Source organism: Lepisma saccharinum, chromosome 12 (genome assembly GCF_977018435.1).
Source record: "Lepisma saccharinum chromosome 12, izLepSacc3.1, whole genome shotgun sequence".
Classification (NCBI taxonomy): Eukaryota; Metazoa; Arthropoda; class Insecta; order Zygentoma; family Lepismatidae; genus Lepisma; species Lepisma saccharinum.
The window spans coordinates 52573455-52589463 of NC_139240.1; the positions used below are offsets into that span (position 1 = coordinate 52573455).

The window sequence follows — 16009 nt, forward strand, 5'->3', positions numbered from 1 at the left end:
CTGAGATCGAGAGTGTGTAGTGCCCTACCCCCAAATCCCCTAAATGTGCCTTCAGGGCACGGGGAACTTTACCTAACCTTTTTCCTTGGACACGAGTTTTCTGGAATTTACTTCACTTTTTAAAATTTAAGCAGACGGTAATTGTGGATAGTAGTCAGTTCGCCGAACTGGGGAAGACTTTCTGAATTAAATGTGCATATCTTCAATACCCTGTCTTAATAATACCGTAACGCAATGTTAATACTGCGTTGGGATCAAACTAGAGACCTATAGATTGTATTGGGTGGTGTAGTTATTCATCATTCATCTTTCAGATGGTTATCACTCGCTTGGCCTAAATGTGATAAATACAAGAGGTTACATTCAAAGTTATGGCAAAAGAACTTACATGTACAATAATTGGATTCTGTACTCTCCATGACTGAACCGATATGGATGTGTCAAGAAAAGGATATTACTTGCCTCACAATTAGATGAAAGTTATTTCCATAGATGGTCCTCTCAATTGTCACATATCTGACCTTCCTGTCAGAATTCACTCTCCTTATGCCCCACTGTTCAACAATCGTCCCCCACTTACTTTCTCTCTCCAACCTGCAATCCTTACGTTATCCCGTTCACTCTCCAACTGTCCATTCTCTCTCCCTTCCAACTGTCATGCCACATACGCCTCTCAAGTCAATAACCTAACCTTTGCCTGATTACTTATTCAGCATTCCTTTCTCTGCTATGTTAAGACTTGATACTTCTCCCCAATGGCCTTGGGTACGATAATATAATTACTGAAAATGAAAATGTAATGAAATATCTATAAGGGTCAGTCAGTGGAAAATGCCACCTCTCATATATAGACGTCTAGATGCCGCGGCTCTATGGAACTCCTGCCACTAGAAGTGGGTTCCGTTGTCGCTCGGTAGATGGCAGTCGCGTCGCAGGCTTGTGTGAAGCAGTGCGAGTGCAAACGTTTGCCATTTGTGACGGAACGGGAAGGTTCCAGGTATTTCGTTTCGAGCTCTGCATAAATCGAACTTAATCCTGATTTAAATGTATATTTTCTTTCCAGAAAGCTTAAGGCTACATCCAGCTTTCCCGATCACCAACCGCGAATGCAAGAAGACGTTCAACGTGCCCGAAACGAAGTTCATCATAGAAAAAGGGATGCACATCTATTTCCCTATGTACGGACTACACTATGACCCGGAGTACTATCCGGACCCGTACGTGTTCGACCCAGAGAGATTTTCAGAAGAAAACAAGAAGAGTCGACCTAGTTTCTCGTATATACCTTTTGGTGGAGGACCCAGGATGTGTACAGGTATGTACTGTCAACTACACACTATTTTCCTCACTTATACCTTCGATCATGCATTGAATTCAAAGCATGTACTGATTTTTAAAAATCGTGTGAATAATTTACAATCGCACTGTATATTAGTTTTACTTTGTTATTTAGCATGCCTTTCTGCCATGTTTGGCTTTCTGCCATGTTTGGATGTGGTCGACCGATGATGAAACTTCGAACCCGACAATTTCAGTAACAATAGTTGTACAGGACATTCTTATAAAGGGTGTCACAAAATTAACGCAGGATTTAAAATTATGCGCCAATTTTTCCCGCAGGGTTGGTAGCTCTCTGCGAGGTCACATATTACAGTAAAAACGTTGCGGTTAGTCAATATGGAGCGCCAAACGACGAAGGAGCGATGAAGATCGTTACCTAACATTTTTGGTAGGAGAAGCGCCCCCAATTAAACAACTGTGCGACCTCAGACCGCGCGATTTTTTCCACTGGGGATTCATTAAGCCCAAATTTATACTGCTAATATAAGAACGATTCCTGAATTGAACACAGTAATTCAAAGAGCTATCGACGGCACTGAGCCGCAGTTATGCGAAAAAAGTGATCCAGAATTTTGTCAAAAGAATTTGAAGGGCATTTGTCAGATATCCTCTTCCACATTTAATGGCAATGTTTACCCTTTCAAATAATGTAATAACTTTGCCAACTAATAAATGTGTAAAATATTTAATTCTTCCTTCATAAATTAAGTCCTGGGTTTCTTTTGGGACACCCTGTACATTTCCAATCATTCAATATAATTTCCGATTCACATATAGGTATGTTCATCCCAAGGGGTAGCTTTAAGGATTGTGACAGCAGTTGCGAAATAAAATTGACATGTTTATCGTACATGAATGTAAAGATGAGATTTCGAAGATATATTACACGTACGTTACATAGCATATGGTAAAGAATAACTTGAATAAGGAAATCACGCAATTTTAAAGAAAATCCTGCCATTCTGCTTCCGAACATAGCCGAAGCTCAACCGAGCCCAACTCGTAGCCAATGAGAATGGCCCGACCGATGGGGATGATGGGAGTTAGAAGTCTCACGTGACTGCAGCGGCGCCGCCTATTGGCTGCTGTTCCCGATTGGACGCCAGGGAGGAGAATTTGCTTCATTCAATTTCTTAGTCTAGTTATTCTTTACTTTATCATCTGCAAGGTATGTCAAATATATTGACATGTTCTCCGAAATCTCAACTTTCCATTCATGTACGAAACACATCACTATTTGGTTTCTGTTTCATAACTACTGTCACAATACTTAAGGCGAGGAGATACAGTTACGCACCATGTGTGCATTTATTTGGAATGGGCAATGCTACTGAAGAAAAACGTGGAGGTACAAGATAGTATGAATTTCTCCACATCTGACAGGCCGAAGCGTTTTTCAAAGTTGATTATTAAGCTAGATACGACCTGTAAAAAATATGACGAACAAGAATTGTCGGAATCCCATGTATTCCTTATGGGGAATCAACTTCAACATCAAGTTACGGCTAATCAAATGGGAGTTTCGATTTTTCTGCTGGGCAATCACTTCTTCAAACTGCCCTCTTCCCATTGATATCATTTTCTATTCCATCGGAAGTTTGATATTCCCAAGATAACAAATAAAAAAAATACTCCCATATGCCCAATGCATTTCTCCTTGCCTCCTGTAAGTGTTGCCAAACATGGTGCGCATAAAAGAGCTAAATTTCACCTTAAGTGGAATTAAAACCGACTTTCAAGGACCTAGATTTACGAAGTGATTCCTAGAGTAGTGTTAGTTGTCAAAGGGGTGTGGCGCTGCTATCACCGTTAACTCTAAATTGATGACAATTTATTCTTAGTTTTCACCATCTAGATCCGGCGGCATCACCCATCTCATGGTCGTACGAAATCGAAAATAAAGGATTCCCTGATAACAATATTATGCCAATTTCACGTCGACACGGCGCTATAAAAAAAGTAGCTGGGGATATAAGAGGAGATTTGGCGATGCAGCCAATATAACAATATCACGTCACGTGCAAAATATATAATCATGGCAAAAGTTGGTCTATGTGGGCCGGAACCAGTGATGGTATCATAGTGAGGTACGGGGGCGGGCGCCCCAGTTCACAGGCAAACGGGTGTACGAAACAGCCAGATCTGGCTCCAAGAGAGCTAAGTTGGCAACACTGACTCGGAGGGAAAAGCCGGGTGGAGACTGTCCCGCATGCCCTTAAAGCTTCCCCTTGCGATGGGAAAAAACTAATGCTACAGAATAGGCCAAAACCACGTGTTATCTTTGTTTGGACTCAATCGTGCTCAGTGACGTCACACTAATATGGTCCATTATCATTCATTGAATATTAATATATGCATCAACATTTCCTTTCGTTACAGCTACCAAGTATGCCTTAATGGTCCTTAAAGTCATCATGGTGAATGTTCTCAACAAGTTCGAGCTGTACACATGTGATGAAACTCCTATACGTCCAAGGCTTCATCCATATGTGATTTTTCTAGAGCCAAGAGAACATTTGAATATAAAACTCAGGAAGAGAGAGGTGTATCACAATATATGTTAATAAGAACTCAAAAGAAAGATTGAAACGTATATCTTAATGCTTATAATAAAACCGTTACATGATTCTATTAAATATTAATTACTTACTTAATTATTATTATTTATTCCATGTCAAAGTTGAATCTCAATTTTTAAAATAAATGCAATGCCGTAACTTTATTATACATTGTGAATAAACAATACAAACTTGTCATTTGTATATAAAAATCAAGTATTACACATAATTAAGTTAGAAGGTAGAACGTACTTTTAATATTGTTAGTTTATTTCAACTTTGTGATTTACTTTTGTTTTGTATCGTGTCCCACATGTGACATCAAAAAGCAATTAAATGCTCCTTTAACTCTCACATTTCCCTTTCAACTCCACTGGAATATTCATTATTATCTCTATAGCGCACGAGCAGAAGAACAGGACTCGTACACTTACGAGAAAAAGTGGATTGAATTTTGAAGTCAGCCCCTTCAGATCAGGCAACCCGAATCACAGAACGAATGTGCGTGTTACATACCGTGAAAGGTCTGTTATGCGGTTAGCTCCGAACTCAAGCGTGGCGCGCCAATTGAAGCACGTTTAACAGTTGTTAGACAACCTGCAATATGCACACCGTTCTTTATCTGTGTTGGAGTATGCATAGTGGTAACGTGTACGCCTGGTAACCACGGGGTCCGAGTTCGATACCCGGTATACGTGGGTGTTCGAATCTCACATTAAGCTGTATGCATGTGTGCATAAAGTGGACTTAAAGCAAGCAAACTCAATAAAACGTATTGCATTACCTGCATTCTTTACGCAGAATCTCCTTCAATCTACTATCACCAATATACAGGGTGCTGCCTTAAAATACGGACAAATTTTAAGTGTGTACAGAATATCAAGGCGAACATCATTCCTAAATAACGTTTAGTCAGTCCAGTGTTCGAAACTAGAACTTAACACCCAGGCGCCATTTAGCTCCAAATCAATTAAAACTAGTCGCCAAAGTTGAAAACGCAGCCGCTTAACTGAAAACATAGTCGCCAATTATACATGAATTTAAAAAAGAAGAAGAAAAAAAAATAATTTGCGAAAGACATAAACATCATTTCGTACTTTGGTAGCAATACCCATTATATAATCAATAGCATTTGCAGTTTATTTCACACCCCTAGCACCTGGTCAACTATTTATTAAAACAAAACTGCCTCAAACTTCACTCTTTTGATGGTCATCATGTCTTTTTGTTGTAAAAGAAGTTTATAGAAATGTGATTCGAACACTCAAAACATTTGGCCACCGAGGTGGCTGATAAGTCTCACAGCAGCTGCTAATGCAAGTAAAGAAGACTGTTTGAAAAATACATTTTAATATGCTATGTACAAAATAATATGTCTTCAGATAGACCAACTAGAGTTGACGAGTTGTATCTTTGCGGCTGATCTTTTGTAACTCCGCGCAGAGAGGGTAGTTGCCACCAACTCGCTCTATAGCTCTTACAGACTATAAGGAGAATGACGCGCAGTGCCTGAGGCACTTCCCTAGGAACTGCGCAGCCAGTAAGGGTTCACCCGCAAAGAGACAACTCATCAACTATAGTTTCTTCTTAATTGTCCAGAGGCTTGAGCTGAAGGTACAAGCCACCTACAGGTGACAATAACAATGCCCTCTTGTCTAAGACTAAGGGTTTGGGTGTTTTCTCGCAGACACTAACTTCACACCTAGACAGTATGCTTGCTAGACCCACTTTCGTCTGTAGAAGGCCGAAGCGACTACCTATAATAGAAAAATAATATCAGTGCCAATGTTATTTCATGCAAATATCTCACAAACATGCACATAGTGTACACTCACGAGGAGAAGTGAACTGAATTTTGAAATCTGCCCCTTCAAATCAGGCAACCCGAGTCACAAAGCAAATGTGCGTGTTACATATCGCGAAAGGAAATCCGATGAATTTTGGCCTTAACAAGCACGTTCTTGAGCTGGCAGAAAGGAGTGCAAGGAGAGCAGGAAAGCATGCTTTACTCAAGCGTGCCGCACCACTTATACTCGTAGTACATGTTTAAGGGCATATAGGACGGGTTTCCGTGAGGTTCTTCCCTACGCGGCGGCTGCGGAGCAAAGTTGCCAACTTAGCTCCCTTGGAGCAACATCTGGCTCTTTCGTGCACTCGTTTATTATTATATTATTATTAAAGTAGGGTTACACTTAAGCTTGCAATTTACTTTACATTGCTTTTGTAACTACAAACTAACTACATGAATTAATATACAGTTATGTTGTTTAGAAGTATACATAGAATCAGTGATGTGCCGTAGACTATAAGTTTACGTCTATACGCGTTGTCTACACGTAATCTACGCGTAGATTACATAGGGTTCTAGTTTACATAGACTAGGTAGACAATTTAAAGTGCACTAAAATTAATTTTCAAGGTTTTCATGAAAGGAAAGTGACATTTTGAACTTTATTGGTTCCTGGCGAAATTAAAAGAACCCTATTTACAACATTTCTCTTCTCTTCTATTATCCACTATGAAAGAAGATAAATAGTATGCAAAAAACAACAACAGATGGCAGTCGTGATTTAAGAGTTGTCTTTTCCCCATAAAACATTAGAACATTTCCTATATTAAGTTTCTTCCTAGGTGAGAAATTGTTCGAATTTGAAAGAAATAGTATGAAAAGGTCTCCTCACACATCAGCAACTGATACGCACTATATTAATTTTTAATTCCACGGCGTCCTTTGCTATGATATCACCTTTCGCCATGTTGTTTAAATAGATTACGTAATCTACGTGTATAAAGTAGTCGACGTGTAGAATGTAGACTATCGTTGTTTACGCGTAGACGCACATCACTGCATAGAATGGAATATTATAAATTTATATAATTGAAAAATATAAGAAATGGAAGAAAAGAAACATTCTTGCAACTACGTTATATGTACGTATTCTTATTTTATTTTGTTAAATTGAATCCATTTTCCTGTTTTGTCCCTTCCTTCACCTTTGCAGACGTTCTATACATTTGCAATGTGGTATTGTTATATTGGAGGCGACAGGTGACGAGGGAGGGGGGCGGGGGAAGTACCCCACAACTTGAGGACGCCAATCATTTGAATTCAAGACAACTTGCTTTAGAAGGCAATATAAGCTCAGCAACACACCTACAATGTGCTTATTTCAAAATTAAAAGTTGAAAACATGAAATTCTATCCTTACCTATGCAGTTCCTGGGCCCTTCGCCGAAAGGGAAATACGTATAATTGGGCCTCGTTTTCTTGTTGTCTTCCGTAAACCTTTCGGGATCGAACTTCTCTGGGCGAGGATAATATTTCGGATCGTAGTGGATCGCCATTATGGGGATGAATACGGGGTAACCCTTTGGTAGAACCACGTGACTTCCGGGTATCCTGTAGTCCTTCGAACACACCCTGTCCAGAAACGGAAGTGGCGGGTACTTGCGTAAAGTTTCTGGAAGAGGAAACGTAAGACACAAGTAAAAAGTGTTTGGATGACAAAATGCTGAAATGGGGTAATCCCTCCCCCCCCCGCCCCCGGACTCCCGAATGGGGGATGTTAGGTTGAGCCTTGGAGTTATACTGATCGAGGGCCCAACAGGTGGTTGAACTACATAGCTAGCTCCATCTGCCCACCAATCGTCTTAGCGGGTGTGTGGATCCATGGATGTCAACAACTTCTGTTACGAACTAAAAGCTGTAAGGGTAACATCGCTCCACCGTTACAACGTTGCCAGGCGTACGTCTGTTTTTGTCTATTGTTTGTATTAGCTTATTTGTACAGTATTTGGGTATTTTCTACACTAATTTTCCGTGCATTGTGTACTATTGTACAACTTTTATCCAGCAACGCCGCTGATAAACTCTCTCTCTCCCCTCCGTTTTGCAGTACGTTTGGCAACATGCTATGCATACGACGCTCATTTGTTTCGTCCCGCCAGTAACGTTCGGGTGTCTTGTGACCCGAAAATTTCCGATGTCAGTCGAAGAGAATTCAACTGATCGCTGATTCGTTGATTCCCAGCCGCCAGCTGAAAATGCGAGCAGCATAGTTTTATTCATGTCCACATACATTGATAATGAAATCCGTCAGTTTTATGTAAATCACCCTGTATATACAAAAAGAGTAGAATCAAATACCTGATACAACCAGATCCAGATACTGCATTTCCTTAATGGAGTCGTAGGATAACTTGTTGTCATTCTTCTCCAGGATAGCTACGATTTCTTCCCGTGCCTTGCTCTGGATGTCTGGATTCACGGATAGCTCGTAGAGGGTAAAGCACATTGTTGTCGAAGATGTTTCAAAGCCTGCGTTGAAGAACGTCAGTGCCTGCGCAAGAATGTCGTCATCACTCAGTTTGAAGTTAACTGAAAAATAGCGTAAACGATTTTCTTATTTCTGTTTAAAATTTTAGTACCTGAGGAATTATAAAAAAAAAACAGACAATGTAATATTTATTATGGAATATTCACTAAGTACAGTCACCGCCAATAAAAATTGGACACCTACAGGGTGATCTGTCTTAAGATGGCTGCCACAAGTAACTACAGTGTGGATGAACGGTGAGCAGCATGTGTATGGACACATGAACGTCCACAGACCAGTGAAACAATAAAGGAAGTTCAGTATGACGTCACTGTAAGATTTAACATAGATGCCTAACCGAGACACAATAATCTCACACAGAACATGCACGGAAATAATTTAAGTCAAGGAAATGGTGTAAGTCATGCTGGCCTTCTGGATTGCTAACTTTGAAACCTCTGCAGGTGGTGGCAAGATATTAAGACCGCCCTGTATATTGTGAAACACTGGGTTGCATGAGCGAATTTTATTAGCAGAACTTCAATTGCAATTTCAACCATCGCCTTAGAGTTACGTTGCACGCATAACACACACGCCGCGCAAGGAAGCAAATGCTTCAGGATATAAGTGCTACATTTTTTTACCAGTGATTGTACATGCAGTAAAGTCAGCTGTCAACTTAACTATATATTGTACTTAAACATTATAGTGAGCTATTGATTCAGAACTAACTTGTTACTCGACTATAAGATTACCCAGTGCACACACATGGTAAGTAGTACACAATTACGTTCGTGATTGTTTTATTTTATTTAGCTTTTGTGCCACTTTTGACCAACCGCGACGATGGGGATGAAAAGTGATAAGATGTAATTGATGAAAGGACACAAGCCTCACAGAGGATTGTACTGATTGTGAGTCCAGACGTCAAAGGCATTTTTTTTTTTTGAGAGGACTGTAATTGTAAAATTGGATATTACATAACTACTTTCACGGGAGGATTCACAGGAAAGTATTTCGTCTTAAAAGTTGTTCAAAGAGAAAAATGACAATAAGGAGTCATTTAAAGGGAATTTTCATTCACAAGTTTGGTTTATCTCGAGTTCTTTTCTGCTTTCGGAGTGTAAAGTGAGACTCTTTCTGAGGAGACCCATATATCAACCTCACTTCCATGTAGTACACCCTGGACTGCATTTTGCAGACTAGCGAGGCTCTGGCGTCTGGACTCGCTGACAGTATAATCCTCTGTGGTGCTCTTGTTGTGTCATCCATATATGTTAGTGATTGCCTTTCATTAATTTAATCATATCATCATTCATCCTTGTCGTGTGTGTGTGTGTCGCTGAATATGTAAATGGTCTATATATTTTATAAAACCTTTGAAGTTGTCAAGATGTTGGTAAAAATACATTGTGTTTTGTCTTGTATAAATGCAGTTCGTTATAATTTGTTGAGTGGTAAATTTGAGGTCAATTAATAATGTTGAATTATGCGTGCATATCATTTATAATCTATTCGACACCTTGAGTGCGGTCTGCGTGTGTTCCAATACACAGCAATCCTCATATTCGGGATTAGCCAAAAGTGGGAGAAAAGCAAATTAAAATAAAAAAATATTACTTTCAGTTGAACAGTTTTGCTTTCTCATAATTTCGAAGCGGGCTGTAGCCCCATCAGCTCCTCCCTGCTATGCCAGTGGTTCAGGGTGTACTACGAAATAGAGAGGTTGACATTTAGGTGCTTGAGGAAAAGTCAGCAATTCAACCACTATAATAATGGAAGTGGGCTTACCAGAGCTTGTATTGTGAAGTCCGTTCTCACTTCTTTCCTCATCTTTGACATCATCATCATCATCATCTACCGAGCCTTTGATCTTCAAGTCAAGAAGCAGCTGAAGAAAGTCTGAGCGCTTTATCTTGTTTCTGACACGATACTCCACACTGTCGAATATGGCAGAACGGAAAAAGTCCATAAGATTCTGTGGAAATAACGTGAACCGCAGAGACCTTATGAGTTCAGGAAAAAAAAACAGTCCTGTCCCTAAGACGGTATTCCTCAAGTTAGGCTCTATCAGTTTCCTTCCCATCTGCCTAAACTCGGCATCAGGATTCTGCAGGCTGTGGCATGCTATCCCGAAAGCGCATGAAGAGATCACGTCAGTTGTGAACCTCGCACACAAATCTTTCACCTCCACCACCTCTCCCGATTTGGGGCTGCCAGCAACTATACTCCCAAGCTCGTCCCCGCACTCTGCGACTAGTTGGAACATCCTCTTCATTTTTCCGGAAGTGAATGTAGGTGTCAGTTTCGCTCTCAGCAACCTCCAGTTGTTCCCCCTGATACTGAAGAGGCTCTTCCCAGCGATCGGGTCCGTGTCTTCATCGGGATGGAAGTTCCGGTCGACAAAGTGGTCGAAATCCTTCACCAGAATTGCCTTCAGCAGCTGCGGATCCTTGACGAACAGGGCTGGTTGCCTGAACAGGTACATCCCGCAGAACGGTTCATTCTCGAACTGTTTGTAAAGCTGCATATGGTGAGCGTATACGTGCTTTCTCACCAGAACAATATCTGCCAAATTGCCCACTAGTACGGTTGGCTTCTCGTGTGGCACACCGCATTTCTTCCAGTAGTCAAAGTTCCAAGTTAAGTAGGTGTAGATGGCGCTCAATACCACAATGATGATTGCCAGAAGAAGAATCATGGTTATGTTATTACTAAGTTACATTTACTGCAAGAAAATACAAATTATTCATTAATGTAAGAAGAATTACAAAACGCAAAACCTGCAAATGTACAATGAGATTACCGTACAAATTGTCCATGACTATTTTCATTATTTTTTCTCTTACATTCTATGTGTTTTTAAGTGATTGATTTGTATGTATGCTGGTGCAGAAGTTGCCAACTGCTTGTTTTGAGTTTTCTTTTAATTCTTGCAGCTCTTATTGGGTCAAATAAAGTGCACGAACATGGACAATTTGCACGGTAATACTAATGGATCCAACTTTACAATCTGGCACAAAAGTAGTCTAAGGTTTATTGATATGTGAACATTTGTCTAGAAATAGCGCTATTGATTTGCCTAGCACAGAATCTCTTATTATTCTTTGGTCTTCAACCGTACGCGATGTTGTAAAACATCATTCAAATAATTTCGTGAAATAAAGCCTACTTTAAATGTACAGCCTTGAGCGGAAAAACCACCCTCTTTTGAAAATATCAAAGTCCAACCTGCGCGATATGGCAACGTAGCAAGGCAGTGTAGCAAACCTCACGTACGAAAAAATAACAGGAAGTCTTAGTGATGTTCTAACATGTGTGTGATTGACGTATTTATTAATTTTTGACAGAAAATACACATAATTAAACAATTTTACATATATACATTTCATGACACAATCTATGCTCCTGCTTCATTCGTCGAAATTGCTATTGCCGCAGATAACTTGAAAGATCGGTCTTATGAAATTCGATAAAAACATTAAAAAGTACAGTGGCTCCAAAAGATGATAAAACATTAATTTTCAACGTGATAAACATTAGATTCTGAATATTTGCATTACATGAATACTAAAAAGAACTCACACTAATAAAATACGGGTATATAGTCATGATTGAACACAATAGCAATTTGGTTTTACTTTATGTAAACATCACATGTGTTCTTCCTAATTATGCGTCACACCATGTCGATAATGAAACTGCTATAACTGCAAGTTCTTCAAAGTTTGCAACACTGTCTATCATCTGAAATCAAGTCGAGATAGTCTTCCAGATATTCTCTTTCCTTGGCTTTTGGAAGGCTTTTAAAGCAGTTGCTTATTTTCATACAATAGTCATAAACAAAAGATATACAAATATTGATGCCGACACATTTAAAATGTATGGGCGTAAATATTTTTTTCCAAGTTTCGATTGATTGTTTATTAAAATTGTTTATAGTTTTCACTGCCATTTTAAACAGTTTGAGAATATTTTTTTAAAGCACAACATTGGTTACAGCTGTAATATCGACTCTAAATGCCATTTGCGTTTATATAAATATTTCATGGAAGAAGAGTCAAGTATGACAACGTAAATGGTAATATTACTACTTTTTTAAAATGTCGGTTCGTGTTTAATGTAGTAGATTCATATACGTGTTGAAAAAAATTATAAAATGTTCGACATATGCATCATAATAGTAAAGCTTGATTGATTAATTTGGTTTATTTTACTTCGCTTTTTCGACACTATTGGCTAATCGCGAAGATGAGGATGAGTGATGAAATGTATGATAGTACACTCACAAGGAACAACAGTGCCCAAATCTTGGATCCGAACCCCCAGGATCCTTTGCATTGACTAGGTATGCGTTTATGCTATCAGAATTGGAAGCAGTTTTCTTCTTTCCGAAGACGAGAATTTTGTCTGCAAGGAAGTTGAAGCTACGTTATCACATCGCGCAGGTTTAGACTTTGAAATTTTCAACGGTGGGTGTTTTCTTTTCGTGTACATTATTAATTGTTTATTAACTTGCTCATTTATGACCAGTGATGTGCCGTAGACTATAATTTTACGTCTACATGCGTTGTCTACACGTAATCTAGGCGTAGATTACATAGGGTTGTGGTTTACATAGACTACGTAGACAATCTAAAGTGCACTAAAATTAATTTTCAAGGCTTTCATGAAAGGAAAGTGACATTTTCAACTATATTGTTGAACTAACGAAAAAACTAACGAAATGAAAAGAACTCTATTTACAACAAAATTTATCTTCTCTTCTATTATCAACTATGGAAGAAGATAAATAGTATGCAAAAAACAACAACAGATGGCAGTCGTGAGGCAAGAGTGATATTTTTCCCATAAAACATTAGAATACTTCCTATATTAGGTTTCTTCCTAGGTGAGAAATTGTTCGAATTTGGAAGAAATAGTATGAAAAGTTCTCCTTACACATCAGAAACTGATACGCAGTATAATTTTTTTTAATTCCACGGCGCCCTTTGCTAAGCTATCAACATTCGCCATGTTGTTTACATAGATTACGTAATCTACGAGTATAAAATAGTCTACGTGTAGAATGTAGACTATGGTTGTTTACGCGTAGACGCACATCACTGCCTGCAGTTCACGAGAACCTCGATTCCAACTCCTCCCTTGGTAATGATTCCATATCTTCCCCTGATAATGTGCAAATAATTGAAATGTTCACCTACCTTAAATATTAAGCAGATGACGTCAATAGATGGAGCTCCAAACGAAACACCTCTCCTCAGTGAAGTAACTTGGTTGATTTGACAAGTTTAAGCTCAAAATTATGTTAAAATTCCACTGGAATATCATTTATATTTCTAGTGATCATGATAGTCTTGGCATCAAAATAACTCGCCAGGAAGGTCTAGCAAATAATCACAGACTGAACTCATGATGATACTACCTTCCTTTTGTTCACATGCAATCTTGTCACATCATATCAGCATGTCATCGCCACAAGGCCTCGCAATCTCGTATCTAACTCTTAGTTCTGTTTCTTTGCCAAGTCAAGGGTGACATGCAATATTTTATGAAAGATATACATTACGTAACAGTGCAAAAATATGCATGTTGAAAGTGTAATGTACACAGTGAATGAAAAACACATAAGTGGTTGATTGCAGTGATCTCTTAAGAACCGACAAGTGGTCACATGACCCCCTGGGGATAAGGAAAATTTCCATGCTACTCCTTCCTCCCTCCCTTTTATTTGTAACTGTTTTAGTTATTTTTCTGGTGCATTCTCTGTATTCTTTTCTCAGTTCTAGTACCTCTTCGTTCGTGTACATATCCTTTCGTTTAGATCATTAATCTCTCTATGTTTTCCCTCCCATGTTCTGTCTGTTTCTTCTTTATACTTATCTCTTTTGATCTTCTGCTGTTTCTCTATTTCTCTTTCTTTCTCACTCTCGCTTCTCTATTTCTTTCTTTATCACTGGCTTCATTATTTCTATTTCTCCCTCTCGCTTCTCTATTTATTTTTCTCTTCCTCGCTTCTTTATGTTTTTATCTAAGTCGCTTATTTATTTTTTCTCACCCTCGACTCTATTTATTTTTCTCTTCCTCGCTTCTTTATGTTTTTATCTCCCTCGACTGTTCATATATTTTTCTCTCCGCTGCTTCTTTATTTATTTTTCTCTTCCTCACTTCTTTATTCTTTCTCTCCCTAGACTCTTTATTTATTTTTCTCTGTTGCTTCTTTCTTTCCTTTTCTCTTCCCCGATTCTTTATGTTTTTATCTCTGTTACGTACCCAATAGGACCAAGTAATGTAAATAGTTTGCCAAAGTGGAATAGAGATGGCAGCACCAGGCGGGTACGATTAAGAATTAACATAATATTATGTGAATAACTTTATAAATAGGAACAAAGCAGATTGGAAAGATGAAAAACAATAGAATCTACTATAAGAAGAAAAAAATAAATATAAAAGAAATAAATTAATGTATATACGCGATAAATCAAAACCAGTAATCATATGTAAATTGATCAGAAAACTAAAGAAGTCAAAGTACTGATACAAGTTTGTGTCTGAACAGATATTGCACATGTCTGATTGATTTACCATTCCCATAGCGGAAATTTTGTTTACATCTAGTCGACGACCCACAGCACTTTTGGTTGCACGTTTTAACCGTAGCACCTACTTGGATGCGCGTCTCAATCGTTTTGCACCAAGTATAAACTCTGTTGTACCCAGTTAGTGTTGGCGCGTTCCAATCGCAGCCGCAATGGAGGAGATTAGTATATTTCCCAAATCTTAAGGGAAAAAGCTGGAAAAAGGATAAATAAATGGAAATCCAGAGGGAAGTTCACAAAGAAGACAAGAAGGAAGTCCAGATCCAGACCGTCCATTGAGAAGGAAGTCCAGATCCAGACTGTCCATTAAGAAGGAAGTCCAGATCCTGACCGTCCATTACGAAGGAAGTCCAGATAGAAGAATATACAAATTGAAAAAAAGAAATAATAAAAAACATATTGAGATAAAACTTGACTGTAGATGAGAATTATAGAGAAGAAAAGTAGCTCATCATGTAAATATTCTATTTCCATGTATCCTTGTTTATATAATATATTCGTTTAAACGTCTCCATTGGAAGGCATTCTGTCTGGTTTCGTTGTCTACAAAGAACCCTACCCTGTAGATATTCTAGCTGAGCTTTAAGATTAAGATTCATGCACCTTGCACCAAATAGAGGTAGCATCCCAATCGCTTCTGTATTTTTTCTCCCTCGACTCTTTATTTTTTTCTCTCCGTTGCTTCTTTATTTCTTTTTCTCTTCCTCACTTCTTTATTTTTCTCTTTGTTGCTTCTTTCTTTCCTTTTCTCTTCCACGGTTCTTTATGTTTTATCTCCCTCGATTCTTTATTTTTTCTCTCCCTCGACTCTTTATTTATTTTTCTCTCCGTTGCTTCTTTATTTCTTTTTCTCTTCCTCGCTTCTTTATGTTTTATCGCCTTAGCTTTTTATTTTTTCTATCCATCGACTCTTTATTTATTTTTCTCTCTGTTGCTTCTTTATTTGGTTTTCTCCCCCCTCGCTTTATTTCTTTTACTCTTCCTCTCGCTTCTGTATTTCTTTCTTAGTCCATCTCTTCTCTATTTCTATCTTTCTCTCTCGCTTTTCTATTTCTCTGCCTGTATATATTTTTGTTTTAGTTTTGTTCCATTAATTGTAGATTAATGGTAGTACAGTCTGCTTGTAGAATGGACTGTTAGGATCCGGAAAAATGCTGAATTAATTTGTTCCATGCTTCGCAGTAGTGATGTTGAA

At 38.6% G+C, this 16009-nt stretch overlaps 2 protein-coding genes across 3 annotated transcripts in view; one reads left to right on the forward strand and one right to left on the reverse strand.

Moving 5' to 3' along the window:
• LOC145996070 (cytochrome P450 9e2-like) overlaps window positions 1-4072 on the forward strand; it is a 24269-nt gene extending 20197 nt beyond the window's left edge. For both annotated transcript variants that reach the window (XM_083132303.1, XM_083132304.1), the window contains 2 exons: window positions 1064-1315; window positions 3721-4072. In XM_083132303.1, the coding sequence (XP_082988429.1) occupies window positions 1064-1315; window positions 3721-3905 (437 nt within the window). In that variant the 3' untranslated portion in view covers window positions 3906-4072. The remainder of the gene's footprint in view (window positions 1-1063; window positions 1316-3720) is intronic.
• On the reverse strand, window positions 4056-13697 carry LOC145996069 (putative cytochrome P450 6a13). The gene is made up of 5 exons (XM_083132302.1): window positions 13420-13697; window positions 10007-10943; window positions 8047-8277; window positions 7109-7360; window positions 4056-5656 (listed from the first exon to the last, which is right to left on the reverse strand). The coding sequence occupies exons 2-5, from the start codon at window positions 10914-10916 to the stop codon at window positions 5487-5489; spliced, it is 1563 nt and encodes a 520-aa protein (XP_082988428.1). The 5' UTR covers window positions 10917-10943; window positions 13420-13697; the 3' UTR covers window positions 4056-5486.
• Window positions 13698-16009: the final 2312 nt, after the last annotated feature.

Coding starts and splice junctions, on each gene's coding strand:
- LOC145996069 (XM_083132302.1), bottom strand. CDS start 10,916: ATGATTCTTCTTCTGGCAATCATCATTGTGGTATTGAGCGCCATCTAC. Junction 8,278..10,006: donor ACTTCACAATACAAGCTCTG/GTAAGCCCACTT, acceptor GCTATTTTTCAG/TTAACTTCAAACTGAGTGAT. Junction 7,361..8,046: donor TCTGGATCTGGTTGTATCAG/GTATTTGATTCT, acceptor TTCCTCTTCCAG/AAACTTTACGCAAGTACCCG.